The sequence below is a fragment of the Leptidea sinapis genome, chromosome 16 (assembly GCF_905404315.1).
Source record: "Leptidea sinapis chromosome 16, ilLepSina1.1, whole genome shotgun sequence".
NCBI classification, from domain to species: Eukaryota; Metazoa; Arthropoda; class Insecta; order Lepidoptera; family Pieridae; genus Leptidea; species Leptidea sinapis.
The window spans coordinates 9,595,113-9,622,945 of NC_066280.1; the positions used below are offsets into that span (position 1 = coordinate 9,595,113).

The 27,833-nt window shown below is 39.3% G+C and overlaps 1 protein-coding gene across 3 annotated transcripts in view; it reads left to right on the forward strand.

Annotated features, from left to right (window-relative positions):
• LOC126968672 (blastoderm-specific protein 25D-like) overlaps positions 1–26,970 on the forward strand; it is a 34,429-nt gene extending 7,459 nt beyond the window's left edge. For all 3 annotated transcript variants that reach the window (XM_050813716.1, XM_050813715.1, XM_050813714.1), the window contains 6 exons: positions 1,170–1,487; positions 4,667–4,926; positions 5,689–5,986; positions 11,047–11,241; positions 15,415–15,626; positions 25,179–26,970. In XM_050813716.1, the coding sequence (XP_050669673.1) occupies positions 1,170–1,487; positions 4,667–4,926; positions 5,689–5,986; positions 11,047–11,241; positions 15,415–15,618 (1,275 nt within the window). In that variant the 3' untranslated portion in view covers positions 15,619–15,626; positions 25,179–26,970. The remainder of the gene's footprint in view (positions 1–1,169; positions 1,488–4,666; positions 4,927–5,688; positions 5,987–11,046; positions 11,242–15,414; positions 15,627–25,178) is intronic.
• The last annotated feature ends 863 nt before the right edge of the window (positions 26,971–27,833 follow it).

The window sequence follows — 27,833 nt, forward strand, 5'->3', positions numbered from 1 at the left end:
TCAGTTCAGAGCAAACATGTCCCAAGTACACCATACTTTATTCTCTCATCATTTTGATGTCTGTCCTCTGAAACATTTGCCTTTTGCTTTATCTCTTGATTATTGTATAGTAAAGTAAATCTTGATCATACCATTGAATGGTATATGGATAGCTCCATGACCGGGGTCCATATTGGTGCTGGCTATGTTGGGCACCCAAATATAATGAAGCCTTAGCCATAAACCATATGTACTTGACTGGTGCCTAAAAATGAATCTAGACAGAGCTACAATTCTAGGAACATCTATATGTTACTAACATCTTTCACAATAACCTCACAGTTAGTAAAAGGAAACTGGACTCTGGCAACCTGCAAGTGAAGGATGATGTCTGCTGTGGTGCTCTTATCTGTTAGATTCTTAATTTGTCCCTTAAGAATATTATCAGTATAAGGAAATCTTGAAGTTGTTTGACTTCCAAAAATGCAAAGACATTGAATAATTATATTTCCTAGGGAATAATACAATATTATCTATGTATGTTTCTAAAGATTGGTTTATTTCGATACTGTGACATTTTTTCACACAATAATTAGACATTGTCAAGCAAGGGGTGTGAAAAATATTTTATATATCACCGAGGAATAGATATCATAATTAATTGTAGCACTCATTTGAGAGAGTTTTTAATTCATGTCAAGATGTAGATTTTAATATAATATAGGTATTACATGTTTTGATTCATGTTTTCAATTTTTTTCTACTTTTAGTATTATATATACTGCCAGCTAAATTTTGAGACAACCGTTATCAAAGTTTAAATTGAAATAAATGAAATACCTTTTCATTATCACACAAATATCTTAAAAAAATGCACTCAATTGCATTTATGGGATTCTCTTCTGGGATCTTTGTTCGGGATTTAGCTCTTGATTAACATTACTTACTAGTTGGACAATAAAATACTTAGTCCTTAATTGGATAGATAGAATTTTTAAAATTACTATAACTATCTGGTTCCTAATGTTGCTTCATTTTAACAAATTAAATTAAAATATAGAGAAATCAGAAAATTTGTTTACAATAGACAACCCTTTATATCAACTGTTGGCCGTATGTATCATGTTTAGACATGATTACACTTTTGTATGTGATACCTGATGCTATTGATAAATTGTAATAATTGTTAGGAAAGAGTAAAGGAAGCAGACTGCCGTGTGTCACAAACAGAAAAAGAGTGCTCCCGAATTGTAAGAGAGACACAATTGGCAGCAGAACAAAGTTCAATGCTCTTGGAGGATGAGAGAGGCCGCAGTGCAGAACTGAATAGTCGGCTGCAGGAGCTGATCATGGAAAACCAAAAGCTTAGAGATAGGAATGATGAGCTTTGTGCAGAGCTGGAGTCGGCAGCCAAGAGTACAGTGGGCCCTGTGTACAGTGAGGCGGCCTGCTGGCGAGAGGAGACTGCAGTGGCACCCTCCCCGACACATTCAACACCCCTGTCCCAGGTAACATTACCGTATATTTTACTAAGAAGTTTTCTTTAATCTGTTTACATATAAAAAAGTCATAAGGACTTAAGCGGACCATCAATATTAATAATCAAAATTCAAATATTTATAATAGGGGATATATGAAAATTGAACACATCATTTTTGGTTTTATCGCTTCATTTAATAATATAATAAATAAGGAAATAGCTGCATAGTTTGATGTTAGTACACCACAACATTTTTCATTTCATTTTCATCTAATCGGTAAAATAAAATAGCTTGAAAAAGCACGCGTTGGAGCTAGTCTTACCTTGTGGAACCAACACAGAATTGAAGGGGTCTTCCGTTCTGGACATTTTGAATTTGATATAAGAGCTGAAGACCCTCGTGTAGTCCAGATTTGGACTACTTGGTCTACAAATTATAGCCAGTTTAGGAACGACTGTTCTTAACGACACGCAAATCTCGAGTCGCTTAAGAAATCTCAGATTCTAGAACAAGCGGTGACAAAAATTCTCACCAAAGCTGTGTGTAGGTAGTTTCGTGGCCAGACTAATGAAATGAAATGATTTATTTGTATGAATCGTGGTATCATAGTTGTTAACAATTAATTTGTGTACAGCACAATTCGCCAATATATCGGCATACAAATATTTGATTGTCAATATTGGAATTTTTGTATTTATACGTCACTAATAAACATGACATAGTTTTAATTATAATATAATATTAAATAAACATTAGTTTGTAGGTACCTCTCTAAAAATTACATTTAAATACTATTATTTTTGGCTAAAGAATTCTTTTAAACTATAAAAGCATTTATCTATTAGCCATAATTTTAATTTTTTATGCATTAATGTTTTAGGCATCTCTCTAATATTCTTTGGAAGGTGGTTAAGACCCTAACACACATAACATTTGCGTTATTTTGATGAAGCGCTGTTCTACAGTATGGCATCAGAAGGCGAGTTGGATCTCTTAATCCTAATATGGAATAGTCCTTTGCTGGTTTAAAAAGTTCACCATGTTTTTTAATGAACATACAAATTTCTAATATATATAGACCAGTAAGCGTTAACAGACGGTGCTTTTTGAATAATGGTCTACATGATTCTAGAGGACTGACATTGCATAAAGCTCTTATACATTTTTTTGTGCCAGAAAAACATTTGAAATATTAGTGGTTTCCCCATAGTATTAACCCGTACCGTAAAACTGACGCAATATAACCGTGGTATGCAGTAAGTGCAGCATTAAAGGATACAGTTTGTCTGAGCCTTCTTAAAGCGAAGACGACATAGAATAATATTTATTAATTATTGATACTTGAAGTATCAACAATAATATATAAATAAATATAAATTTAATTATGATTACATTACATCATGAATATCTCTTGACTCTCTGGACTCTTGACGACAACGGAAAAACACCGCCGACCATCCCGCGGTGTCAGAGCTCTATGCCTGAAGTACAGTTCAGACAGAAAACTGTTAGGCGAGCTCTGTTTTCGTTGGACGTCAGGAAGTCGAGCGGGCCGGATGACATTTCTCCAATCGTGCTTAGAACGTGTGCCCCTGAGTTGACGCCGGTGCTAACGCGTTTATTCCGGCACTCTTATTCTAAAGGCGTAGTCCCTGACTCATGGAAGTCAGCCCTTGTCCATCCGATCCAAAAAAAGGAGACAGTTCGGATCCGGCAAACTACAGGCCTATTGCTATTACCTCCCTGCTCTCCAAAATCATGGAGAGCATAATTAGCCGTCAGCTCTTGGTATATCTAGAGGGTCACCAGTTGATCAACGACCGACAATACGGGTTTCGCCATGGTCGGTCGGCAGGTGATCTTCTGGTATACCTAACACATAGATGGGCAGCGGCTATTGAAAGCAAGGGGGAAGGACTGGCAGTTAGCCTGGATATAGCGAAGGCCTTTGATCGTGTATGGCACAAGGCGCTCCTCTCCAAACTTCCATCATTTGGGCTTCCCGAGAGCTTGTGCAAGTGGACCTCCAGCTTCCTCACTGGGCGCAGCATACAGGTCGTTGTCGACGGATATTGCTCGAACCCGAAGCCCGTGAATGCTGGAGTGCCCCAAGGCTGTGTGCTGTCTCCCACGCTGTTTCTTCTGCATATCAATGATATGTTGGACACCTCCAACATTCATTGCTATGCAGACGATAGCACTGGTGATGCCGTATACACTGGCCATGCAGGTCTCTCTCGGGAAATCGTCGACCAATGCCGGGAGAAACTTGTGTCTTCTATCGAGTCCTCTCTTGAGAAGGTCGCGGAATGGGGAAAATTGAACTTTGTCCAATTTAACCCCCAGAAGACTCAAGTTTGCGCGTTTACCACAAAAAAACCCCATTTGTCGTATCACCGCTCTTCGAGAACACTTCTCTTAAAGCCGCGCCTAGTATCGGAATACTGGGTCTCGAAATCTCGAGCGGTTGCCAATTTCGTGGTCATCTGGAAGGCAAAGCCAAATTGGCTTCAAAGAAACTGGGCGTCATTAATAGAGCACGGCAATACTTCAAGCCGGCCCACATACTAGCGCTCTACAAAGCGCAGGTCCGGCCACGCATGGAGTATTGCTGTCATCTCTGGTCTGGCGCACCCCAGTATCAGCTCGATCCATTTGACCGCGTGCAACGCAGAGCAGCTCGAATTCTTGGGGACCCAGTGCTCTGTGAACGGCTGGATCACTTGGCGTTGCGTAGAGACGTCGCTTCTTTGTGTGTCTTCTACCGCATTTATCACGGGGAGTGTCCGAAGAGCTGTTTAACCTGATTCCTGCCGCCGAATTCCACCTTCGCACAACACGCCACAGGTTAGGATATCATCCTCACCATCTGGATGTGTGGCGGTCCTCCACAGTGCGGTTTTCTAGGAGCTTTCTTCCACGTACTACAAAGCTGTGGAATGAGCTTCCTTGTGCGGTGTTTCCGCGACGATACGACATGGGTACCTTCAAAAAAAGCGCGTACACCTTCCTTAAAGGCCGGCAACGCTCCTGTGATTCCTCTGGTGTTGCAAGAGATTGTGGGCGGCGGTGATCACTTAACAACAGGTGACCCGTACGCTCGTTTGTCCTCCTATTCCATAAAAAAAAAAACATGAATATATCTATTTCGTTTCTTGTTATAAATATTAAAGTGATAAACTACGATCACTGAAACTTCATTTCAGAGAGGAAGTTTCATGTCAGACGATGAAAGTAAATGTAAACACGATGCAGAACGAATTTTGCAAGTGATTGCCGAGAAGTTGAGGTCGCTGCCGGTCGCTGCCGAGGACGTTTCGAGATGCGCGAGGTGCGACGCCGTGTGTGAGCTGCAGGTGATGGTGGGGCGAGAGTTACCCGCCGACCTGGTGCGGTCGTGGGACACGGACCTCTCCACTGCCAATGCGATCGATTCGGAGAAAGAGAATCTCAAGAGCCTTGTGAAGTAAGTTTTTGTAGTTATCTTAGGCGAGGAGGTCGGGTCTCCAGGGTGGCGGTTTGCTATGCAAACAGACATTGCATCTTACAAAACAGATCTTTTAACCACTTCTTCAGCGCTCTTTCCGACTGAACCAACCGTTCGAGTGACGAATCGTTCATAAATTTTGTTTTTAAATTTCGATCGAAGTTATGTCTATGCAAAGGTGCTGACGCTATTCCGCCGTAGGTACTGTCTTTTGTATTAATACTTACTCATTAAACCTAGCTTTAAAGTATTAATACGTGCACCTTATATTATGATTTGAAAAAGTAGTATTTTTATTACTTTCCGATTTGCAAAATGATTTCATGAGATCAATGACCTTGCAGACCTTTGACTGCGGGGAATCCGACGAGACCCACATTTTAACCCTAATCTGTAAGCATGATACCTATGTGTGGACGTTCAATGGCTGATTAGATGATTCATTTACGTATCCTTGGAAGGCTCCTTTGCTCAGGATGCCGGCTAGTTATGGGTACCACAACGGCGCCTATTTCTGCCGTAATGCAGTAATGTGTAATCACTACTGTGTTTTGGTCTGAAGGGCGCCGTAGCTAGTGAAATTACTGCAAATGAGACTTAACATCTTATGTTTCAAGGTGACGAGCGCAATTGTAGTGCCGCTCAGAGTTATTCAATTTTCAAGAATCCTGAGCGTTGTAAAAACTGCACTGAAAACGACCGGAGCTTTCCGTTTATGAAACTCAAGTACGCTCATTGCAGGGAGTTGGAGCTGAGCCTGGAGCAGCTGCGGGAGGAGTACGAGCGGTGCGAGGAGTACTGGGCGGGCAAGGTGCGAGCCGACCGCGAGAGGTACGAGGCCGAGCAGCGTGCTGATGACGAGCGCCTCGCTCAGCTGGCTGACAAGATCGCCAGCTACGAGCGACAGTTTGCGCCGGCGCCGCCTGAATCCTCCGCATTGCCCGCGTTACCAGAAAGCGCGCTCGAGGAGCAGTACCTGCAGCTGGAGACGGAATCCCGGGCACAGCGAGCCGCCGCCGAGCACCAGCTACGCTGCAAGGTAAAATGTGCACCCTCTTTTTTAAAATAAAAATAATAGTTAAAAAAAACTAAAAAGCACGCTTTATATAAAATTCAACTAAAAAATAGAATATAAATTTAAATTGAAAATAGTGTAAAAAATATATATTTTATTGTAAAAAAAGCGTAGGGTGTAGATGAATTATTATTTTAATAATATCTTAAAAAGTACCCCACGCTTTTTTTTTGTTGAATTTTATATAAAGCGTGCTTTTTAGTTTTTTTTTTTAACTATTATTTATTTTTCATTTTTAGTCAATTTAGGGTAATGTCATAGGTCCTCGATAAATCTACAAAGTTTGAACGAAATCTAGCCGTTTAAAGTGTGAAGTAGGTTACAAACATACAAACATACAGGTGAAGCTAATATAAAGCGTATAATAAGGGACGAGACGAGCCGGACGTTGAGCTGATGGTAATTAATAAGCGCTGCAGATGCAGTGCCGCTCAAGATGCTTTAAGTCAAACAGCCATCAGCCACTCTGGACTTCGAGTCTCTCTCTATCTCTAGTTATTGCAACAGGATTAGTAATACTAATTAGTAACGTCATTCTGACCTGACAGACGTTGTTCTGTACGACTATATAATAAATAAAATAATGTTTTTATATGAATTTGTCAATAATATATCATAACATCAAAAATTACTTCGTAAAATATGCACCCCGCTGTCGTAATGAAATTTTTTCACAGCAGAACTATCAAACCGTGCGTCAATAAATTCTCTCATAGAAATTATGTATGGACACATCAAAGGAAAAACAAATTTGTTGTTTTTATTTAATTTAGCAGCATTTTCCTATTTATTCACCTTTTAAACCTTCTCTGGACCTCCACAAATAATTCAAGACCCAAATTTGCCAAATCAGTCCAGCCGTTCTCGAGTTTTAGCGAGACTAACGAACAGCAATTCATTTTTATATATATAGATTATAAGTATCAGTAATACAAAGTATTTCGATTATAGCAATTATTCATAATAGCCCACCGCTGATAAGTTGTTTGTTGTGCAATATTGAGGGAAATAAATAATTCTTGAAAATTTAAAGTTTTTGTTATGTTTTAAATAAAATTGTATTTCGTTAAAAATATAGATTGATATGCGAAGAAATATCGTGTTTAATTATTAATTTCCATGAATGGAAACGGTCGCGCCGTAAGAAAGAAGTGATCAGCCTGAGGCAGAGATCTATAGACCGTACGTAGACTTTACTTACGTGAAACATATTTTTTTTATTTTACAACTTTAGAAAACTTACAGCTAGGTACATATAAAAAATTAATCTATTATAAAACAGAAAGCTATTTTCATGTTTTCACAAATAATAACTATTTATTGTTTATAGTCGTTTACCTAAATTTAATATAATATTATATAACCTACTTTTACTTTATATAAGTTAAGTTTTTATTCACCTGACGTTTAAATTGAAATGGTGTTGTCTTGAATAAGTCAAGGTCGTATTCACTATTAATTTTATTATAAAGTTTGCATGCTCTTATAAGAAAACTGTTCTGTCTATAATTACATTTTGCTGAATGTATTTCAAGTATGTTGCCTCGCCTTTAGGAGCTGACAGTGGTTCGTAAGCCAATCTGCTCTAGCAGTTCTGCACATTTAACTCTACCGTTTGCTACATTTAGAATATAAGTAATGTCTACAACACGTCGTCTTCTTGGAGAGGCAATAAATGAATTTTTTTTACAGCGTGACATGTAATTATGGTAATAGTAAGTTGTAAGTAACGTATGAATCTTTTCTGTATTGCTTCAATGCGGTTAATGTACACATTATAAACAAATTATAGTATAGTATTAAAAGAGGTAGATATGTCACTAGCGCGCCGAAAATCAATCGCCTAAATTGAGTCAATTGGTTCCTTTGGTACGACCAAAGGAACCAATTGACTCAACTTGACGTCGCTCTCTCGGTACGAAAACGGTACACACGCGTTTGTTGTTGACAGAATTAGTTACAATTTGATATAGGTAAAACATTAAAATGCTGTCTTGTGTTATGGGAAGATGCACTAATTACGAAAGTCAAAAAAAAAATCATAGAAATACATACCACAGTTAAGAAATCATGATTTTTAACATTTTATTTGATTTCATTAATTATCTAACAAAATAAATACGTCGCCATGACAACGCTGATCGCCACCAAGCCCATCATAGATTAACGTACAGAAGTGACGAAATATTGATGCTGTCTGTTGCGGGATGATCGAGGTAGAATATTTTAGGAAATGATGTAAAAAAGTCGTTGTTGCAGTGAATGTAATACGAAATGTAATAATATTTAATAAACAAGTGCGTATATAGGTAGCTGAACTATCAAACTACTAAAACAAGTGTTAGGGTAGGTAGCGGACGTAGACAGTGAGTGTTATTTGTTTACGTAGGAGTTTTTTCAGTAACACTGTCCCTTTCAGTATATCCCTTGCCAACTGCAGAAGAATCAATGGATCAATTTCTTCTTCTCCCATTACCTTATTGTAATAAGCCCTCAACAAAAATACTTCCAAACAAATAAATTCATAAATAATATAAGATACAAAAAATGATTCTTAATTATTGTAATCTTAAAACTTTTTGGGAGCCGTCGTTAGTAAAATTGTAAAAAGGGACCCTTACTGTAGATACCTTTTGGTTTTGTTTTGGTGTCTGTATGTTTCTTATTATTTTATGTATAAATAATTGATATCATCAGTGTGGCCATATATTATTATCAATATTAAAATATTTTTAAAAAAATCAATGACACATTATCTACCTAATTTCAATACATGTTTACTAATTTATAGCTTTTACTACATGAACTAATAAATTAATCGTAATTTAGGCATAAATCACGGTGTACGGTAAAAAATCATATCTGAGGAATTAACTGTATTTTTCTATGCAAATACGAAGCAATTAGTAAAATAGATTTATCTCTTTTTCGCTTGCGATAATTGTATTTACTATCCTTCTTTGTCGTGTAATCGTAATGTAGTGTGCTATTGCAATGTTAAATTATTCATGTGTGCGTTAGTGTATCATTTTCAAACACCGAATGTTGTCTACGTAACCTATCTATACTTTTAAATATGATTGTTATAAACTGGATTCAATACTTGAGATGCATATTCTAGATGGCTACGAACGTAAACTCAGTATAATATTTTCATCAGTTTAATTGATGTTAGTTCAGAACACATCCTTATGATAAACCCTAATGTCTTATTAGCCTTAATATTTATATTGTTTATGTGTAGATCAAATACAAGCTTTGAATCAAAGATAACTCCGAGATCTTTAATGGACGATACTCTTGTTATTGATGTTCCAGATATTGAGTAATTTTCATTTATGACATTCTGTTTTCTAGTATATGTGCAAATAAAGAATTTTGAAATATTGAGATCTAATTTGTGTTCTAAATGTTTGCAATAACTAACAAATTTATCTAGATCAGTTTGTAAAAGTTCAGCGTCTCTAACACAATTAACCGGGCAAAGAATTTTCATATCGTCGGCGTATAGTATTATTTTGGAATGTTTAAAAGTAGAGGATATGTCAATTACGAAAATATTAAATAAGAGGGGGCCTAGAATGGATCCTTGTGGGACTCCTGAAGGAATACACATACGTAGCAGATTTAAAACCATTTAGAGCAACAACTTGACATCTATTGGCGATGTAAGCTGAAAACCATCGACATAAGTTGCCTCGAATCCCTATTTGTAGTAATTTGTCAAGAAGAATAGAATGGTCAATTCTATCAAATGCTTTCTTAAAGTCAGTGTATATGACATCTACTTGGGAAGGCTCCGACACATACTTTGACAGTGTTTCAGTGCAAAGAAGCAAATTAGATGTGGTTGATCTTCCTTGAAGAAAGCCATGTTGATTTTCACTAAATATGTGTTTTAGGGCAAATTGAACTTGCTTGTGCACTATTTTTTCTAGAACTTTGGCAAAACACATAGTTTAGATTGGTCTATTGTTTTCCACTCGGTCTTTAGGGCCACTTTTATAAATTGGTGTGATAAAGGCTTTCTTCCAGATATCAGCTAAAATGCATTAATTTATGGAACGTCTATAAAGAAGTGTCAAGGGAGCAACATAGCTAAGTATTAGCTTTGCATAATCTTATGTATTATTTTTATTGTCATTTGAAAACTGAGCTTAAGTTAAGACAGTGGAATACAAAAGTTAAGGTCGCGTTTTATCACAAGCACTAAAGTGTTTTATTAAAATAAGGGACGAGACGAGCAGCACATTCAGCTGATGGTAATTGATACGCCCTCCCATTACAACGCAGTGCCGCTCTGGATTCTTGAAAAATCCATAAATGCTGAGCGGCACTACAAATTGCGCTAAACTCACCTTGAGACATAAGATGTTAAGTCTCATTTACCCAGGAATTTCAATAGTTACGGCGCCTTTTAGACCAAAACTATAATGCTTACACATTACTGCTTCATGGCAGAAATAGGCGCCGTTGTGGTACCCATAATTTAGCCGGCATCCTGTGCAAAGGAGCCTCCCATTCGTAAACTTCGTCAGTTACAAGCGTTATGTCGCGCCCGAGCCGCCCGCGCTTCTCCACAGCTAGCTCGGAGAAATTTTTCGTTATTTTCTTGAAAACGGTGCATTACCTTGTAATAAGAGTGGTATCATTATAATCGTGTACTAAAAAAGCTCTATCAACTACAATATTTTTTACCTCATAATTCGCGCTACGGGATATTAAGTTTTAACCCTAGCTCGAAAACCAGTGCCTGCAGATGGAAGTCGAGGCATGCACCTAGTGTGCTACTGCCGACTACCAGCTGCACCGCGAGGTATTCGGATGTGAGGTGCTCATCAACTTCTGCTCACTTTCGAATCCTGTAGGAGAGTATTTGTTACCGGCGATCACCGGATCATCGACAGGAGGCCTCAGAAGAGTTCGGGGGTCAACCAACTTGCTCGCGCATTTATACATAACATAAATTTGTAAATTTAATATATCCATCTCAAAAGTCTTAACATCTTCTATTACACTTTCAGAATGAAGAGATAGAAAATCTGAAGAAAATTATACAAGAAGCAGAACAACGACTTATTGACCTGGAACAACAACATAAACAGCAGCAACAACAACAGCAACAGCATCAACAGCAGCAGCAACAACATCAACAGAAGCAACATCGAACAACCCCGCGACATTTCACCATCGTGGATGAACTGCAGCACGTGCACATGGTGCGTATGGTTTTTTACCAATTACAAGAGTGCCGGTCTGTCTTTTGGTGGAGAGGGTCGCGTGAGAGCACCTCATTAGAGAGCATTACTTAGTTTATCACTTTACACAGGATCATCTTTCACAACTTTTCGGTATTTATCCATATCTTATAATGACAAGGTCCACTAATGTTAATATACAGTTATGTGGGTGACAGGATACTTGTTTTTGAGCCGCACAGCGTTCACACGATACTATCAGCGAATAGGGTAGTTAACCAAGTTTCCTTTGCAAGTAATGCTGTAGCCGGCTCAGTTATTGACTTGACACATGATAACGCAGTGGTGGGAATTAATTATGTATCAAAAAGACATCAAAAGTAAATGGTAAAATAAAAAAACACAGAAACTCCACAACATCAAAGATATTAAAAAAGAAGAAAAGTCTAAACAAGAGATATAATAATAAGAATAAATAAGATAACTTAGACAAACTAAAAATTTGTACAGAAGAATTAAAAAATAACAGAATAAAATATGAAAATGACATACAACATATCGAGTCTGAACTAGCCCGTGTTGAAGGGAGTTTGAGGTCAATTACTAGTCTTTATGACAAATCTCAAGAGACGTACTAGAGAGTACTCTGCGAATATGGATGAGCTACTTAAATTATCTCAAAGTAACCAGGAACGATTCGATTCCTTGATGACCAATTATTTGTGTGGCTGCCAAAATTCTGCGAATTTAAAACCAGATAGACCAGCTCTCCCCCTTAAGCGCTGAAATTAACATCGAATCCAACACTACAACTATGCGTAAAAAAAAACAATTATAAAACTGTAATATTTTGTGATGAAATAGGGAAAAATTTAGGCAAACTAGAACACATAGTAATAAATAATTGCTTCCCAAACACCAGTTTTCATGATATTATTCTAAGAATATTAAGTTCAAATTTAACACATGTAACAAACTTAATAATATGGTTTGGAAATTGAGGAGACATGAACAAACGTGACCTTATCAAATATGTTGAGACATTATGTTCACTAAATATTAATAAAATTGTAATGTTTACATTCCCGTACAGCAAAAGCTTGCCACAAGCTGAAAACGAACTTGATATAATTTAAATTTAACATTACATACTATTCTAAATAATAATAAACTAATTCACCTGATCGACACCAACAATTATGTTAAAAGTAATTTATATTTGACAAAAGGTAGTTACGACCTCTCAGACTTTTATAAACGACAAGTAGCTGTGTCACTGTCTTATTACTTTTTTTTTTATGGAATAGGAGGACAAACGAGCGGACGGGTCACCTGGTGTTAAGTGATCACCGCCGCCCACATTCTCTTGCAACACCAGAGGAATCACAAGAGCGTTGCCGGCCTTTCAGGAAGGTGTACGCGCTTTTTTTGAAGGTACCCATGTCGTATCGTCCCGGAAACACCGCACAAGGAAGCTCATTCCACAGCTTAGTAGTACGAGGGAGAAAGCTTCTTGAAAACCGCACTGTGGAGAACCGCCACACATCCAGATGGTGGGGATGATATCCTAACTTGTGGCGTGTCGTGCGATGGTGAAATTCGGCGGCAGGAATCAGGTTAAACAGCTCTTCGGAACACTCCCCGTGATAAATGCGGTAGAAGACACACAATGAAGCGACGTCTCTACGCAACGCCAAGTGATCCAGCCGTTCACAGAGCACTGAGTCCCCGACAATTCGAGCTGCTCTACGTTGCACGCGGTCAAATGGATCGAGCAGATACTGGGGTGCACCAGACCAGAGATGACAGCAATACTCCATGTGTGGCCGGACCTGCGCTTTGTAGAGCGCTAGAATGTGGGCCGGCTTGAAGTATTGCCGTGCTCTATTGAAGACTTCTTCGAAGCCAATTTGGCTTTGCCTTCCAGATGGCCACGGAATTGGCAATCGCTCGAGATTTCGAGACCCAGTATTCCGATACTAGGCGCGGCTTTAAGAGAAGTGTTCTCGAAGAGCGGTGATACGACAAATGGGGTTTTTTAGTGGTAAACGCGCAAACTTGAGTCTTCTGGGGGTTAAATTGGACAAGGTTCAATTTACCCCATTCCGCGACCTTCTCGAGAGAGGACTCGATAGAAGACACAAGTTTCTCCCGGGACTGGTCGACGATTTCCCGAGAGAGACCTGCATGGCCCGTGTATACGGCATCACCAGTGCTGTCATCTGCATAGCAATGCATGTTGGAGGTGTCCAACATATCATTGATATGCAGAAGAAACAGCGTGGGAGATAGCACACAGCCTTGGGGCACTCCAGCATTCACGGGCTTCGGGTTCGAGCAATATCCGTCGACAACGACCTGTATGCTACGCCCAGTGAGGAAGCTGGAGGTCCACTTGCACAAGCTCTCGGGAAGATGATGGAAGTTTTGAGAGGAGCGCCTTGTGCCATACACGATCAAAGGCCTTCGCTATATCCAGGCTAACTGCCAGGCCTTCCCCCTTGCTTTCAATAGCCGCCGCCCATCTATGTGTTAGGTATACCAGAAGATCTTACTTACTTTATTATAACTTTAGTATAACAGCCAGGAATTTGGCTAAGCAGAAAATGCACACTATTTTTATGAAGATATTCCGTGACAATCTCACATTGAAAGTTTTTCCAAGTAATTTCAATTAGTTTAAAAAACAACAGAAGATGTCTCTAGCATTAATAAGCTACAAAATAAATTATTTAAGACAACGTAATAATCCTCTAGCAACATCAAAACAAATAACAATTTATGTAATATTAGAAATAGCAAAGAAAGAGGAATAATAACTTTAGTACATCAAAACATCCAGTGTTTAAGAGGCAAAGATTTAGAAGTAGAATTATTTTTGAACAGCAATGATATTGATATTTTATGTATTACTGAACATTGGCTAAGAGATTATGAGCAACTGTTTAATTTTAGCAATCACATAGTTGGAAGCTCGTTTATTAGAACTTTATTCATGGTGGTTCTTTGATTATAGTCAAGAAACAATTTCAGTGCAAAAATCGGAAAGACATCAAAGCATTATCTGTTGAGCGTGTAGTGGAAATATCTGCAATATAGATAAAAAAAATGTATGTGTATATAGACCGCCGCTGGCAAATTTTGGAATATTTGAAAAAACTATGGAAGATGTGTTATCGAAACTATCTCAATCGAAAAAGAAATTAGTTGTATGTGGCGACTTTAATGTTAATATTATAAATAACTGCTGCTGAAGTGTGCGATTGATGAATCTGTTCAAATCATTTAATCTCTCTCATTTGTTTGCGGAGCCTACTAGAATATCTGCGACTAGCGCCACGTGTATTGACAATATATTCACTGACATTATTCCAATAAGCAAATATATTATTAGTAAATTATACTCGGACCATTTTGGTCAACTAATAAAAATTAAAGACATTATATTTATTTTGAAAAAACAAGTTAAATGCACTCCTGTAACAAATTATCTTTTAAATCAATTGAAAAATTGCCTCAGTTCCAATTCTCTATTTTCGAATATGAATTATTAGACCATCCGCCGCACAGCCCCGACCTAAGCCCTAATGATTTCTATACTTTCCCTAAAATAAAGAATAAATTGCGTGGTCAGAGATTTTCATCACCTGAAGAAGCTGTGGACGCCTACAAAACGGCCATTTTGGAGACCCCAACTTCTGAATGGAATAGTTGCTTCAATGATTGGTTCCATCGTATGGAAAAATGTGTCAAATTTCGCGGAGAGAACTTCGAAAAGCAATAAATACATTTTTAAATAGTAATGTTGTGTCACTTCCTTAATTCCCGATACTTTTAGTGCAGCCCTCGTATCATATATACACAGCACTAATGTTGCACAATACGTCAGATGTATAGCATTTCGGTGACGTGAACTCACAGGATTCACCCATTCAAAATGTGTCTTAGATATAGATATAGATCTAAGATACATTATTTATTCATCGTACCAGGGAGGCTCCTTTGCACAGGAAGCCGGCTAGATGATGGGTACCACAATGGCGTCCACAAAAAATCGTGTGCGCCATACATGAGCATGTCGGGAAATAAGGGAAAATCGCTAACAAAAAGTCTCAAACGCGGCTAAAGAAGTTTTAACTTCAATAATTAGCTGTGATGTGATGGTAGGAAAGGTAATAATTGTGTGTGTGACAGATGGCGGGAGGCACTGCGGGCGCGGCTCGGTGCGCATGCGCGTGCGGAGGAGGCGGCGCGGGAGGGGGCGGGCTGCGGGCGCGGGCCGTGCGCGCCGAGCGGGCCGCCGCGCGGCTGCACGCGCGTCTGGCCGCCGCCGACCTGCTGGTGAAGGACCTGTACATAGAGAACTGCCGCCTGGCGCACATGCCGCACGCGCCTTGACCGACCAGGTACATATAATATATGATATACGGCGCGGGCCGCCGCGCGGCTGCACGCGCGTCTGGCCGCCGCCGACCTGCTGGTGAAGGACCTGTACATAGAGAACTGCCGCCTGGCGCACATGCCGCACGCGCCTTGACCGACCAGGTACATATAATATATGATATACGGCGCGGGCCGCCGCGCGGCTGCACGCGCGTCTGGCCGCCGCCGACCTGCTGGTGAAGGACCTGTACATAGAGAACTGCCGCCTGGCGCACATGCCGCACGCGCCTTGACCGACCAGGTACATATAATATATGATATACGGCGCGGGCCGCCGCGCGGCTGCACGCGCGTCTGGCCGCCGCCGACCTGCTGGTGAAGGACCTGTACATAGAGAACTGCCGCCTGGCGCACATGCCGCACGCGCCTTGACCGACCAGGTACATATAATATATGATATACGGCGCGGGCCGCCGCGCGGCTGCACGCGCGTCTGGCCGCCGCCGACCTGCTGGTGAAGGACCTGTACATAGAGAACTGCCGCCTGGCGCACATGCCGCACGCGCCTTGACCGACCAGGTACATATAATATATGATATACGGCGCGGGCCGCCGCGCGGCTGCACGCGCGTCTGGCCGCCGCCGACCTGCTGGTGAAGGACCTGTACATAGAGAACTGCCGCCTGGCGCACATGCCGCACGCGCCTTGACCGACCAGGTACATATAATATATGATATACGGCGCGGGCCGCCGCGCGGCTGCACGCGCGTCTGGCCGCCGCCGACCTGCTGGTGAAGGACCTGTACATAGAGAACTGCCGCCTGGCGCACATGCCGCACGCGCCTTGACCGACCAGGTACATATAATATATGATATACGGCGCGGGCCGCCGCGCGGCTGCACGCGCGTCTGGCCGCCGCCGACCTGCTGGTGAAGGACCTGTACATAGAGAACTGCCGCCTGGCGCACATGCCGCACGCGCCTTGACCGACCAGGTACATATAATATATGATATATGATATACGGCGCGGGCCGCCGCGCGGCTGCACGCGCGTCTGGCCGCCGCCGACCTGCTGGTGAAGGACCTGTACATAGAGAACTGCCGCCTGGCGCACATGCCGCACGCGCCTTGACCGACCAGGTACATATAATATATGATATACGGCGCGGGCCGCCGCGCGGCTGCACGCGCGTCTGGCCGCCGCCGACCTGCTGGTGAAGAACCTGTACATAGAGAACTGCCGCCTGGCGCACATGCCGCACGCGCCTTGACCGACCAGGTACATATAATATATGATATATGATATACGGCGCGGGCCGCCGCGCGGCTGCACGCGCGTCTGGCCGCCGCCGACCTGCTGGTGAAGGACCTGTACATAGAGAACTGCCGCCTGGCGCACATGCCGCACGCGCCTTGACCGACCAGGTACATATAATATATGATATACGGCGCGGGCCGCCGCGCGGCTGCACGCGCGTCTGGCCGCCGCCGACCTGCTGGTGAAGGACCTGTACATAGAGAACTGCCGCCTGGCGCACATGCCGCACGCGCCTTGACCGACCAGGTACATATAATATATGATATACGGCGCGGGCCGCCGCGCGGCTGCACGCGCGTCTGGCCGCCGCCGACCTGCTGGTGAAGGACCTGTACATAGAGAACTGCCGCCTGGCGCACATGCCGCACGCGCCTTGACCGACCAGGTACATATAATATATGATATATGATATACGGCGCGGGCCGCCGCGCGGCTGCACGCGCGTCTGGCCGCCGCCGACCTGCTGGTGAAGGACCTGTACATAGAGAACTGCCGCCTGGCGCACATGCCGCACGCGCCTTGACCGACCAGGTACATATAATATATGATATACGGCGCGGGCCGCCGAGCGGCTGCACGCGCGTCTGGCCGCCGCCGACCTGCTGGTGAAGGACCTGTACATAGAGAACTGCCGCCTGGCGCACATACCGCACGCGCCTTGACCGACCAGTTACATATAATATATGATATACATTATATGTATCGTCAGCAAATAGTATAATATCATGTTTATTTTGAATAAAATATGGTCAATCATTGACGTAAAGCAGGAACAAAAAAGGACCCAAGATTGAGCCTTGCGGTACATCGATACCATCGATATGATAGAGCCAGTTGATATTTTTCAATTAATGTCTACTCTTTGAATCCTATTACACTTGTACGATTTTATTAAATCTAGAGAAACATCTCTAACCCCATAGTGGTGAAATTTTTTAAGTAAGGTTTCATGATGGACGCAGTCGAATGCCTTGGATAAATCCCAAAACACTCCTAACGTATCACATGAATCCTCCCAAGCATCCAAAGTATTTCTTATTAACTCGATACAGATGCTAATCTGTGGTTAAAAGACCTTGAGTAAAATCATATTATTTATTATGCATGAGGTTATTATTGTAAAAATGGTTAATTAATTGCATTAACATAATTTTTCGAAAATCTTTCTAAAGGTTGGTAGTACTGATATGGGTCTAAAATTGGTGGGATCAGCTTTATCTCCCGACTTAAATAGAGGAGTGATCTTGCTCTGTTTCATTAGGTTTGGAAATATACCGCAATCTACACATTTATTGAAAATTAAAGCTAATTCTGTGGCTACAATTTCTATTACAGATTTCACTACGTTAAGAGAGATTCCCCAGAGATCTTTAGTTTTCTTAACGCTAATTAGTCTAAACGTTTTAATAATCTCTATGGGATCAACATGCTTAAATTTATAGTTTGTTTTACATAAAGATACGTTTTTCTGTAGCATTTTCATTGCAGATATAGGTGTGGAATTTAGATATTTTGTCGTAGAGACCGGAATGTCAGTAAAAAACTTTTCAAATGTATCTGCGATTTCAGAATCTGTTTTTATGTTTCTGTTACCAATCTTTAATTTGAACTCATTATTTCTCTTATTTGTTTTACCGATCTCCGTATTTATAATTTTCCAAGTTGTTTTTATTTCGTCATTGCTTATGTTGTGAGACTTAGCTAATTTACAATCGTTCTTGAAATCTTTAGAATATAACCTTACATAATTTTTAAATTTTGCACTTGTATTAAATCGCCTCTCTTCATATAAGTTATACAATGTTTACGTTTCTACGTTTCTGTAAATCGACGGAAGCCAAGTCATTAAAAGATAAAGTATTTTTTGGAATAAATGATTTTGAAATGAAAATAGAGTTAAACAGTTTAGTAAATGATTCAAAAAATATGGTGTACATTGCATTGGCATCCAAGTTTAGTTGAGGTAGGAATAGAGAATTGGAACTGAGGCAATTTTTCAATTGATTTAAAAGATAATTTGTTACAGGAGTGCATTTAACTTGTTTTTTCAAAATAAATATAATGTCTTTAATTTTTATTAGTTGACCAAAATGGTCCGAGTATAATTTACTAATAATATATTTGCTTATTGGAATAATGTCAGTGAATATATTGTCAATACACGTGGCGCTAGTCGCAGATATTCTAGTAGGCTCCGCAAACAAATGAGAGAGATTAAATGATTTGAACAGATTCATCAATCGCACACTTCAGCAGCAGTTATTTATAATATTAACATTAAAGTCGCCACATACAACTAATTTCTTTTTCGATTGAGATAGTTTCGATAACACATCTTCCATAGTTTTTTCAAATATTCCAAAATTTGCCAGCGGCGGTCTATATACACATACATTTTTTTTATCTCTATTGCAGATATTTCCACTACACGCTCAACAGATAATGCTTTGATGTCTTTCCGATTTTTGCACTGAAATTGTTTCTTGACTATAATCAAAGAACCACCATGAATAAAGTTCTAATAAACGAGCTTCCAACTATGTGATTGCTAAAATTAAACAGTTGCTCATAATCTCTTAGCCAATGTTCAGTAATACATAAAATATCAATATCATTGCTGTTCAAAAATAATTCTACTTCTAAATCTTTGCCTCTTAAACACTGGATGTTTTGATGTACTAAAGTTATTATTCCTCTTTCTTTGCTATTTCTAATATTACATAAATTGTTATTTGTTTTGATGTTGCTAGAGGATAATTACGTTGTCTTAAATAATTTATTTTGTAGCTTATTAATGCTAGAGACATCTTCTGTTGTTTTTTAAACTAATTGAAATTACTTGGAAAAACTTTCAATGTGAGATTGTCACGGAATATCTTCATAAAAATAGTGTGCATTTTCTGCTTAGCCAAATTCCTGGCTGTTATACTAAAGTTATAATAAAGTAAGTAAGATCTTCTGGTATACCTAACACATAGATGGGCGGCGGCTATTGAAAGCAAGGGGGAAGGCCTGGCAGTTAGCCTGGATATAGCGAAGGCCTTTGATCGTGTATGGCACAAGGCGCTCCTCTCAAAACTTCCATCATCTTCCCGAGAGCTTGTGCAAGTGGACCTCCAGCTTCCTCACTGGGCGTAGCATACAGGTCGTTGTCGACGGATATTGCTCGAAACCGAAGCCCGTGAATGCTGGAGTGCCCCAAGGCTGTGTGCTATCTCCCACGCTGTTTCTTCTGCATATCAATGATATGTTGGACACCTCCAACATGCATTGCTATGCAGATGACAGCACTGGTGATGCCGTATACACGGGCCATGCAGGTCTCTCTCGGGAAATCGTCGACCAGTCCCGGGAGAAACTTGTGTCTTCTATCGAGTCCTCTCTCGAGAAGGTCGCGGAATGGGGTAAATTGAACCTTGTCCAATTTAACCCCCAGAAGACTCAAGTTTGCGCGTTTACCACTAAAAAACCCCATTTGTCGTATCACCGCTCTTCGAGAACACTTCTCTTAAAGCCGCGCCTAGTATCGGAATACTGGGTCTCGAAATCTCGAGCGATTGCCAATTCCGTGGCCATCTGGAAGGCAAAGCCAAATTGGCTTCGAAGAAGTCTTCAATAGAGCACGGCAATACTTCAAGCCGGCCCACATTCTAGCGCTCTACAAAGCGCAGGTCCGGCCACACATGGAGTATTGCTGTCATCTCTGGTCTGGTGCACCCCAGTATCTGCTCGATCCATTTGATCGCGTGCAACGTAGAGCAGCTCGAATTGTCGGGGACTCAGTGCTCTGTGAACGGCTGGATCACTTGGCGTTGCGTAGAGACGTCGCTTCATTGTGTGTCTTCTACCGCATTTATCACGGGGAGTGTTCCGAAGAGCTGTTTAACCTGATTCCTGCCGCCGAATTTCACCATCGCACGACACGCCACAAGTTAGGATATCATCCCCACCATCTGGATGTGTGGCGGTTCTCCACAGTGCGGTTTTCAAGAAGCTTTCTCCCTCGTACTACTAAGCTGTGGATTGAGCTTCCTTGTGCGGTGTTTCCGGGAAGATACGACATGGGTACCTTCAAAAAAAGCGCGTACACCTTCCTGAAAGGCCGGCAACGCTCTTGCGATTCCTCTGGTGTTGCAAGAGAATGTGGGCGGCGGTGATCAGTTAACACCAGGTGACCCGTCCGCTCGTTTGTCCTCCTATTCCATAAAAAAAAAAGTAATAAGACAGTGACACAGCTACTTGTCGTTTATAAAAGTCTGAGAGGTCGTAACTACCTTTTGTCAAATATAAATTACTTTTAACATAATTGTTGGTGTCGATCAGGTGAATTAGTTTATTATTATTTAGAATAGTATGTAATGTTAAATTTAAATTATATCAAGTTCGTTTTCAGCTTGTGGCAAGCTTTTGCTGTACGGGAATGTAAACATTACAATTTTATTAATATTTAGTGAACATAATGTCTCAACATATTTGATAAGGTCACGTTTGTTCATGTCTCCTCAATTTCCAAACCATATTATTAAGTTTGTTACATGTGTTAAATTTGAACTTAATATTCTTAGAATAATATCATGAAAACTGGTGTTTGGGAAGCAATTATTTATTACTATGTGTTCTAGTTTGCCTAAATTTTTCCCTATTTCATCACAAAATATTACAGTTTTATAATTGTTTTTTTTTACGCATAGTTGTAGTGTTGGATTCGATGTTAATTTCAGCGCTTAAGGGGGAGAGCTGGTCTATCTGGTTTTAAATTCGCAGAATTTTGGCAGCCACACAAATAATTGGTCATCAAGGAATCGAATCGTTCCTGGTTACTTTGAGATAATTTAAGTAGCTCATCCATATTCGCAGAGTACTCTCTAGTACGTCTCTTGAGATTTGTCATAAAGACTAGTAATTGACCTCAAACTCCCTTCAACACGGGCTAGTTCAGACTCGATATGTTGTATGTCATTTTCATATTTTATTCTGTTATTTTTTAATTCTTCTGTACAAATTTTTAGTTTGTCTAAGTTATCTTATTTATTCTTATTATTATATCTCTTGTTTAGACTTTTCTTCTTTTTTAATATCTTTGATGTTGTGGAGTTTCTGTGTTTTTTTATTTTACCATTTACTTTTGATGTCTTTTTGATACATAATTAATTCCCACCACTGCGTTATCATGTGTCAAGTCAATAACTGAGCCGGCTACAGCATTACTTGCAAAGGAAACTTGGTTAACTACCCTATTCGCTGATAGTATCGTGTGAACGCTGTGCGGCTCAAAAACAAGTATCCTCTTCCATTTGTGCTATTTGTTTGTGGGCATCACACAAATCTCGTTCCAAGATGTTTCGCTTTAAGGTATTCTCGTACTCTGCACCACACTGATCAAAACCGTCTATAATCATTTGTAGCTTATTTCGTTTTTCGATGATACAGTCATATTGTAAGTGTAAAGCAGACAGCTCACTTTTTAACTTAGAATTGTTTTAGATTCTAGGGCTTCTAACAATATTTTCTCATTCTCTTCACGTTCCCTAGTCAATTGGTTACACAATTCTCTAGATAGCTTTAATTCTTGTAAAGCAACTTTTAGTTGTTGGGAATCTGCTTGGCGAGACATTTTGCGTGTCACAATCACATTATTGTCCATTTTGAGAGCCCTTACTTAAAAAATTTAAAACTTTCCGAAAAAAAGGATTAAATTAAAATTTTTGTACGGATGTGAAATATCTCAATCAATTATATGTAAAAGAACAATCAATTATTTACAAAAATGCCTTAATAAAAATTAAGATACAAAATAAATTATGTACCTATAAGGATTCAAATAAAATGCCAATGAAATAAGCAACAATAAAATTAAAATTGGCTAAAACATATAAATTAAAAACACGTTATATCTATATTAAATAAATAAATAAAAATACTCATAAGATTCGAACCGTTATCACCAACATGTTAGTCCGATGTCAAGCGACAAAGCTATTCAATAATTAATGAGCGGGTTGAAATGTGTGAATCTATGTTAACAAGCCCACGTCAAATATAGGCTCAGACGTCATAAGCATTAAGCACGGATTTTGGACTACCGTCGCAAGTTATTTTACACCAACACAAAGGAGAATGGGACTTTTGGGCCTGATGGTTAACCATTTGAAATATACCTTAAAAAAAGGGTATATTTTTCTGATGTGAGCTACAAAAAACTAGCTCATTTTGCAATCTACAAACCGAAAAAACATTAAAATAAAGAAAATCGATTAAAATGACGTAATCGAATGAATATTTAATCGATTAAAATAACATTAAGATCCAGGTGTTTTATTTCAACAATTAAGTCAGTAAGGTGCATAGTTTATGTTCGAATTATTATTATGAATAAAATATATTATTTTCTCAGGAAAAAAACAGAACTGAGCAATTATTTTATTATCAATAAATCGATTTACATAAAAAATCGATCCTAGTGAAATCCTTGTTCCTCAACGCTAACTTCACTTTGATAATGACAGTCTGACAGATCATTTCGTTTCTTCGTCATTGTCACTTCGTTTCTTGTTGTATTCGTTGAGTTACCGACTTGTTTTTTGTTACCTACCCAATTGAATTCCAATTAAAGTAATTGTCTCTAGCAGTCTGACATTATTCATATCTGAGCAAATAAAACTTTTAATTGAGGTATACTATATTATATTATCTAATTACCAATTGTCTTATATTATAATGCAAAAAAATGTCGTTACAGTAGTAGATAGGTATACGTTGATAGGTAGGTATTTTTTATCTAAAACAAAAAACAAGGTTGGTACCCATCTAATATAAGTAGTAATTTGATAAATCCTTAGCAGCTAGGCATTTAATAAACCTAGAACAGATGAGCTGTCAACATATAGTTTAAGACATAACCTCATTTTTATATCTTCGATTACTCAGCTCGTAGATTGACAAAATTTTCAATTATCGATTATTTAAATGTTATCTTTTAAATGGTGCTACTTTCATCTTGTTATCACTTGGGCCCAGGAATGTATCGAAGCATTTCAATCTCCTTTACTTAGTGTCTTTGAGCGCAAAATCACAGTTGTTGAATTTAGTTAAATAATACAGTTAGTGTTGGTTCCACCTTGTAATGAATAGCCCTTGTGTTTGTTTAATTGTTATGATAGTTACCAATATCACCCTGTTGTAACAGTAATCTTATTAAACGTCGAAGAGTGCACTCGGAATTCAAAGATATTTAGTGCAGGATGAATGGTTAATTTCTGTGGAGTAACGCCTGTATTTCAAGCATCGATACTAAACTTCCTTATAAAACTAATGTAAAACAGACTTAATTTATAATTTTTACTTATTATATTATTCAACTTTTACGAAGGCAACCGCTCACTGACACCATGACACTCGAAACACAATATTGAAATATTAATACTAATATTACTCGATGAAATAAGGATTCTATAACCTGGATTGTCACACACTTTAAATTTAACTTCAAAATTTAGTATTTTACACCGTAAACATCCTCACACTACTCAAAATAATTAAATACAATTAAAATGTTAGGGAGCACTCAAGAAACACGTCATGACGTCGTACACGTCATTCAAAAAATCATTTGGGGACTTACATCAATACCACTTGAATATGTAGCCTCAAACTTATCTCGAGCGGTTAACATCGGCTGGCGTCTTGCAGTCAGTTGTATGTACCGGTCTTGCCGAGTTGTTGTACTCCTTTACGGCCTGAATGGTGTTCAGCGGGTTCCCTTGTATTATTGTAGCGCTGCCAAAGACGACAAATAGCACTTCTATGAACGCCAAAATGCCGATATACCTGAGATTGATTACTTCCCGCTTGCAACATCCCTACAGCTCTTTGCATTTCATTTGCCGTCAAATGACGTCGCTCCATGACGTAAAGAATATCTAACAATTCAATTTTGTCGCTAACTTTATTTAAATGGTTGGTAAAATTATAAAATCAAGACTAAACGTAGCAATAAAAACTCACTTTAATTCAAACAAATTTCCTTTCGTTTAATTTTATGAAAAAAAAACAAAACATAATCGAAATTTTTTTTTACAACCTGCCAGTATTTCATCAATAACAAAAAAGTTTACATAACTATGCACTTTGAGTGAATAAAGACTTAGAAATTAATTAATATAAATGGTTAATTTGTAATATGCATGCATGTTGCTTAGACTTTTTTGATGTGTGTATATACTTTATGTATAAGATGTATTTGTTGTGTGTTTCAGAAGTGCGAGTGGTGGGCACCGTTTCGTACTGGCAGGATTGTAGTGCTACTACTGGTCATTAGTTCGATCAAACAATTAACCATTTAACATTACTACAATTATTATTAACAATAATTATTGTCTAACTTAACATTTTTCCCCTGCGAAGAGAAGAATGCCTGTAAGTTACCGTAGGTATATTTTCACGATTTTGAAACTGAATAAAAGCTCGATACCGATTTAAATTTATGTCGTAGCATAATGCGTCTACATTTTATTATAATATTTTATATTTAATAGTGTAATATAAATTCGTTTGTGAATGTACTGAATGTACATTATTATATTTGTAGGTGTATGTTGTATAAGTATAGTGCTACATTCTTGACATTTATTTAGTCATCAACATAGTGTTATTGTAGTAGGAGGCAGTGAATGGTTCCCATTCCGATATGACATGTGATGTACAACTAATGTGATATGATTTGATCGTGTACCTTTGTATATATCAGTTGTCACTTGCTTACATATTTGATTGTTATTGCGAGATCTTTATATAATATTAAGTAAGACATTTAGTGATGTAGATGGAAGCCAGCGGCCTACTCATATTTTAAATCAAAATGAATTTAAATGTTATATAACGTGAAGATTAATTTGTATATAATTTAAGACTGACACTGATTGACTGATAATCTTAGTCAGTGGTAGTCGTGAGGTGCGGCGAGTACAGACTAAATATGGTCCTTCAAGACGAGTGCAGAGTTGATGTGGTCCTTCGAGACGAGTGCAAAGTAGATGTGGTCCTTCGAGCCGAGTGCAGAGTAGATATGGTCTTTCGATCCGAGTGCAGAGTAGATGTGGTCCTTCGAGCCGAGTGCAGAGTAGATATGGTCTTTCGATCCGAGTGCAGAGTAGATGTGGTCCTTCGGGACGAGTGTCTTCTTAGTTAGATGTTGTCTGTGTATATAATATCAAGTATTAAGTTCCGTAAAGCACTCAATGGCTGCAGAATGTTGGACACGCCTGCGATTTCATCGTACACGCCGTGCTAATGTGTTTCACCGATGGACATCTATTATGCTATACTACCCCAGTGATGTGTGTAAACTAAGAATACTTAAAGTGCCTTTGTTAACTCTATAAAATGTTAGATGACGTGATGATTATCGAACCTTTGATTGTTACTTGCAAATTTTGAATAGAAAGTAATGTCCAAGAATATATTACTTACTAAATATTATTATATTGATAGATTATTGAATCAATAGGTCAATTTCTGTGCAGTCGCGCGCACCGGACGTGGTCGTTGAGCCCACGCTGCGAGCGCCTCGTGCATATATATTATGACATAATTAATAAATTTATTTTTTTATATAATTTATATACATACCGATGTTCCTATAGTGATCTATGAGTTTGTCAGTCACAATGTTTGCGTGGCGCGGCGTTCAACGGTGTCGCTATACGCAGTGGTGTTCCTGGTGTGGTCATATCAACAACCAGTGTGTATATTAACCCCCTTATTCATAATGGTCCGCTAACTTTAAACAGCCGCTTAGGAGTGTTTTTTCTCATTCTGACTTAGGTCAATAGAAGCAGACAGAGTGAGAATTAGCAATGCTTTAAGTTAGCAGACTATTATGAATAAGGGGGTATATCTTTATAATATATATTAGCCGGCCGCGTATAATATAATATTGTATATCCCAATATTTGTTTATGTATGTTATAATGAAGCGCGTTTACGAATATAATATCAAGCACCAATCGGCTCACGATTATCCGTTATTAAATAAATATTTGTTGATTATTGTGTTGTTTGGAATTGTTAATAATCTTGTATTTTTAGCAGTTGGTCGTGTTTCCTATTGTGCAATACTCCTGGCAATCCCCGTTCCTGCAAAACATGACCGCAGGTTTACGGTCTGGGGTAGCCGGTTAAGACTACATTCGGGTTTTTCTGTCGGGGTTGCCTCCCTTGTCTAGAAACTCGGTTTTAAGGCGCCAACAGTTCGCCTGTGCCCTTCATACTTCGCTGTTACAGTCATGAGGCAGGTGAAGATGTGTGACACTCCTAAGAGACTGTAACATTGCCCGGGGTAGACGAACCACCTGAGTTCAGATGGATCCACCCCTAGCCTGTACGTCGGCAGAACTAGAGGCAGCGAGAACGTGTATGATCGGACTGGATGATGCGCGCCAGTAGCCCAGTGCCACACACCTGGGCGTACGCTATTGGTTTTATCTCAGCATTTATTAGATGTATATCCTCTAGAAATGATAAAAATATACAACACCAAGGGCTGACATCATCTCCCGCCCATATTTCAAAATAATATATAATTTAATAGGTAATAATTTAAAACAAAATCAAAGTATTATTAGAATAGAATTATTTAATAACTCGGAAGTGTGTAAATCCGACTGCCCCACAGAACACTTGTACTCTCTGCCCTGCTGGTACTCACGTAGTGATCGTCGGCAGGCGTCTTCTTCACCCGCGTCGGCTCCTACCACTTTTGTGGCCTATATATCGCGAACATGATCTACATATAGATTTTTTCTGTGTCTAGAACTAGCTTATATAGAATCCTGAATAAAGCGAGAGATTCAAGAGTAAATCAGGTTTCACTATCGAGGTGAAGAATACCTACTCATCCCACCTGCAAGGCA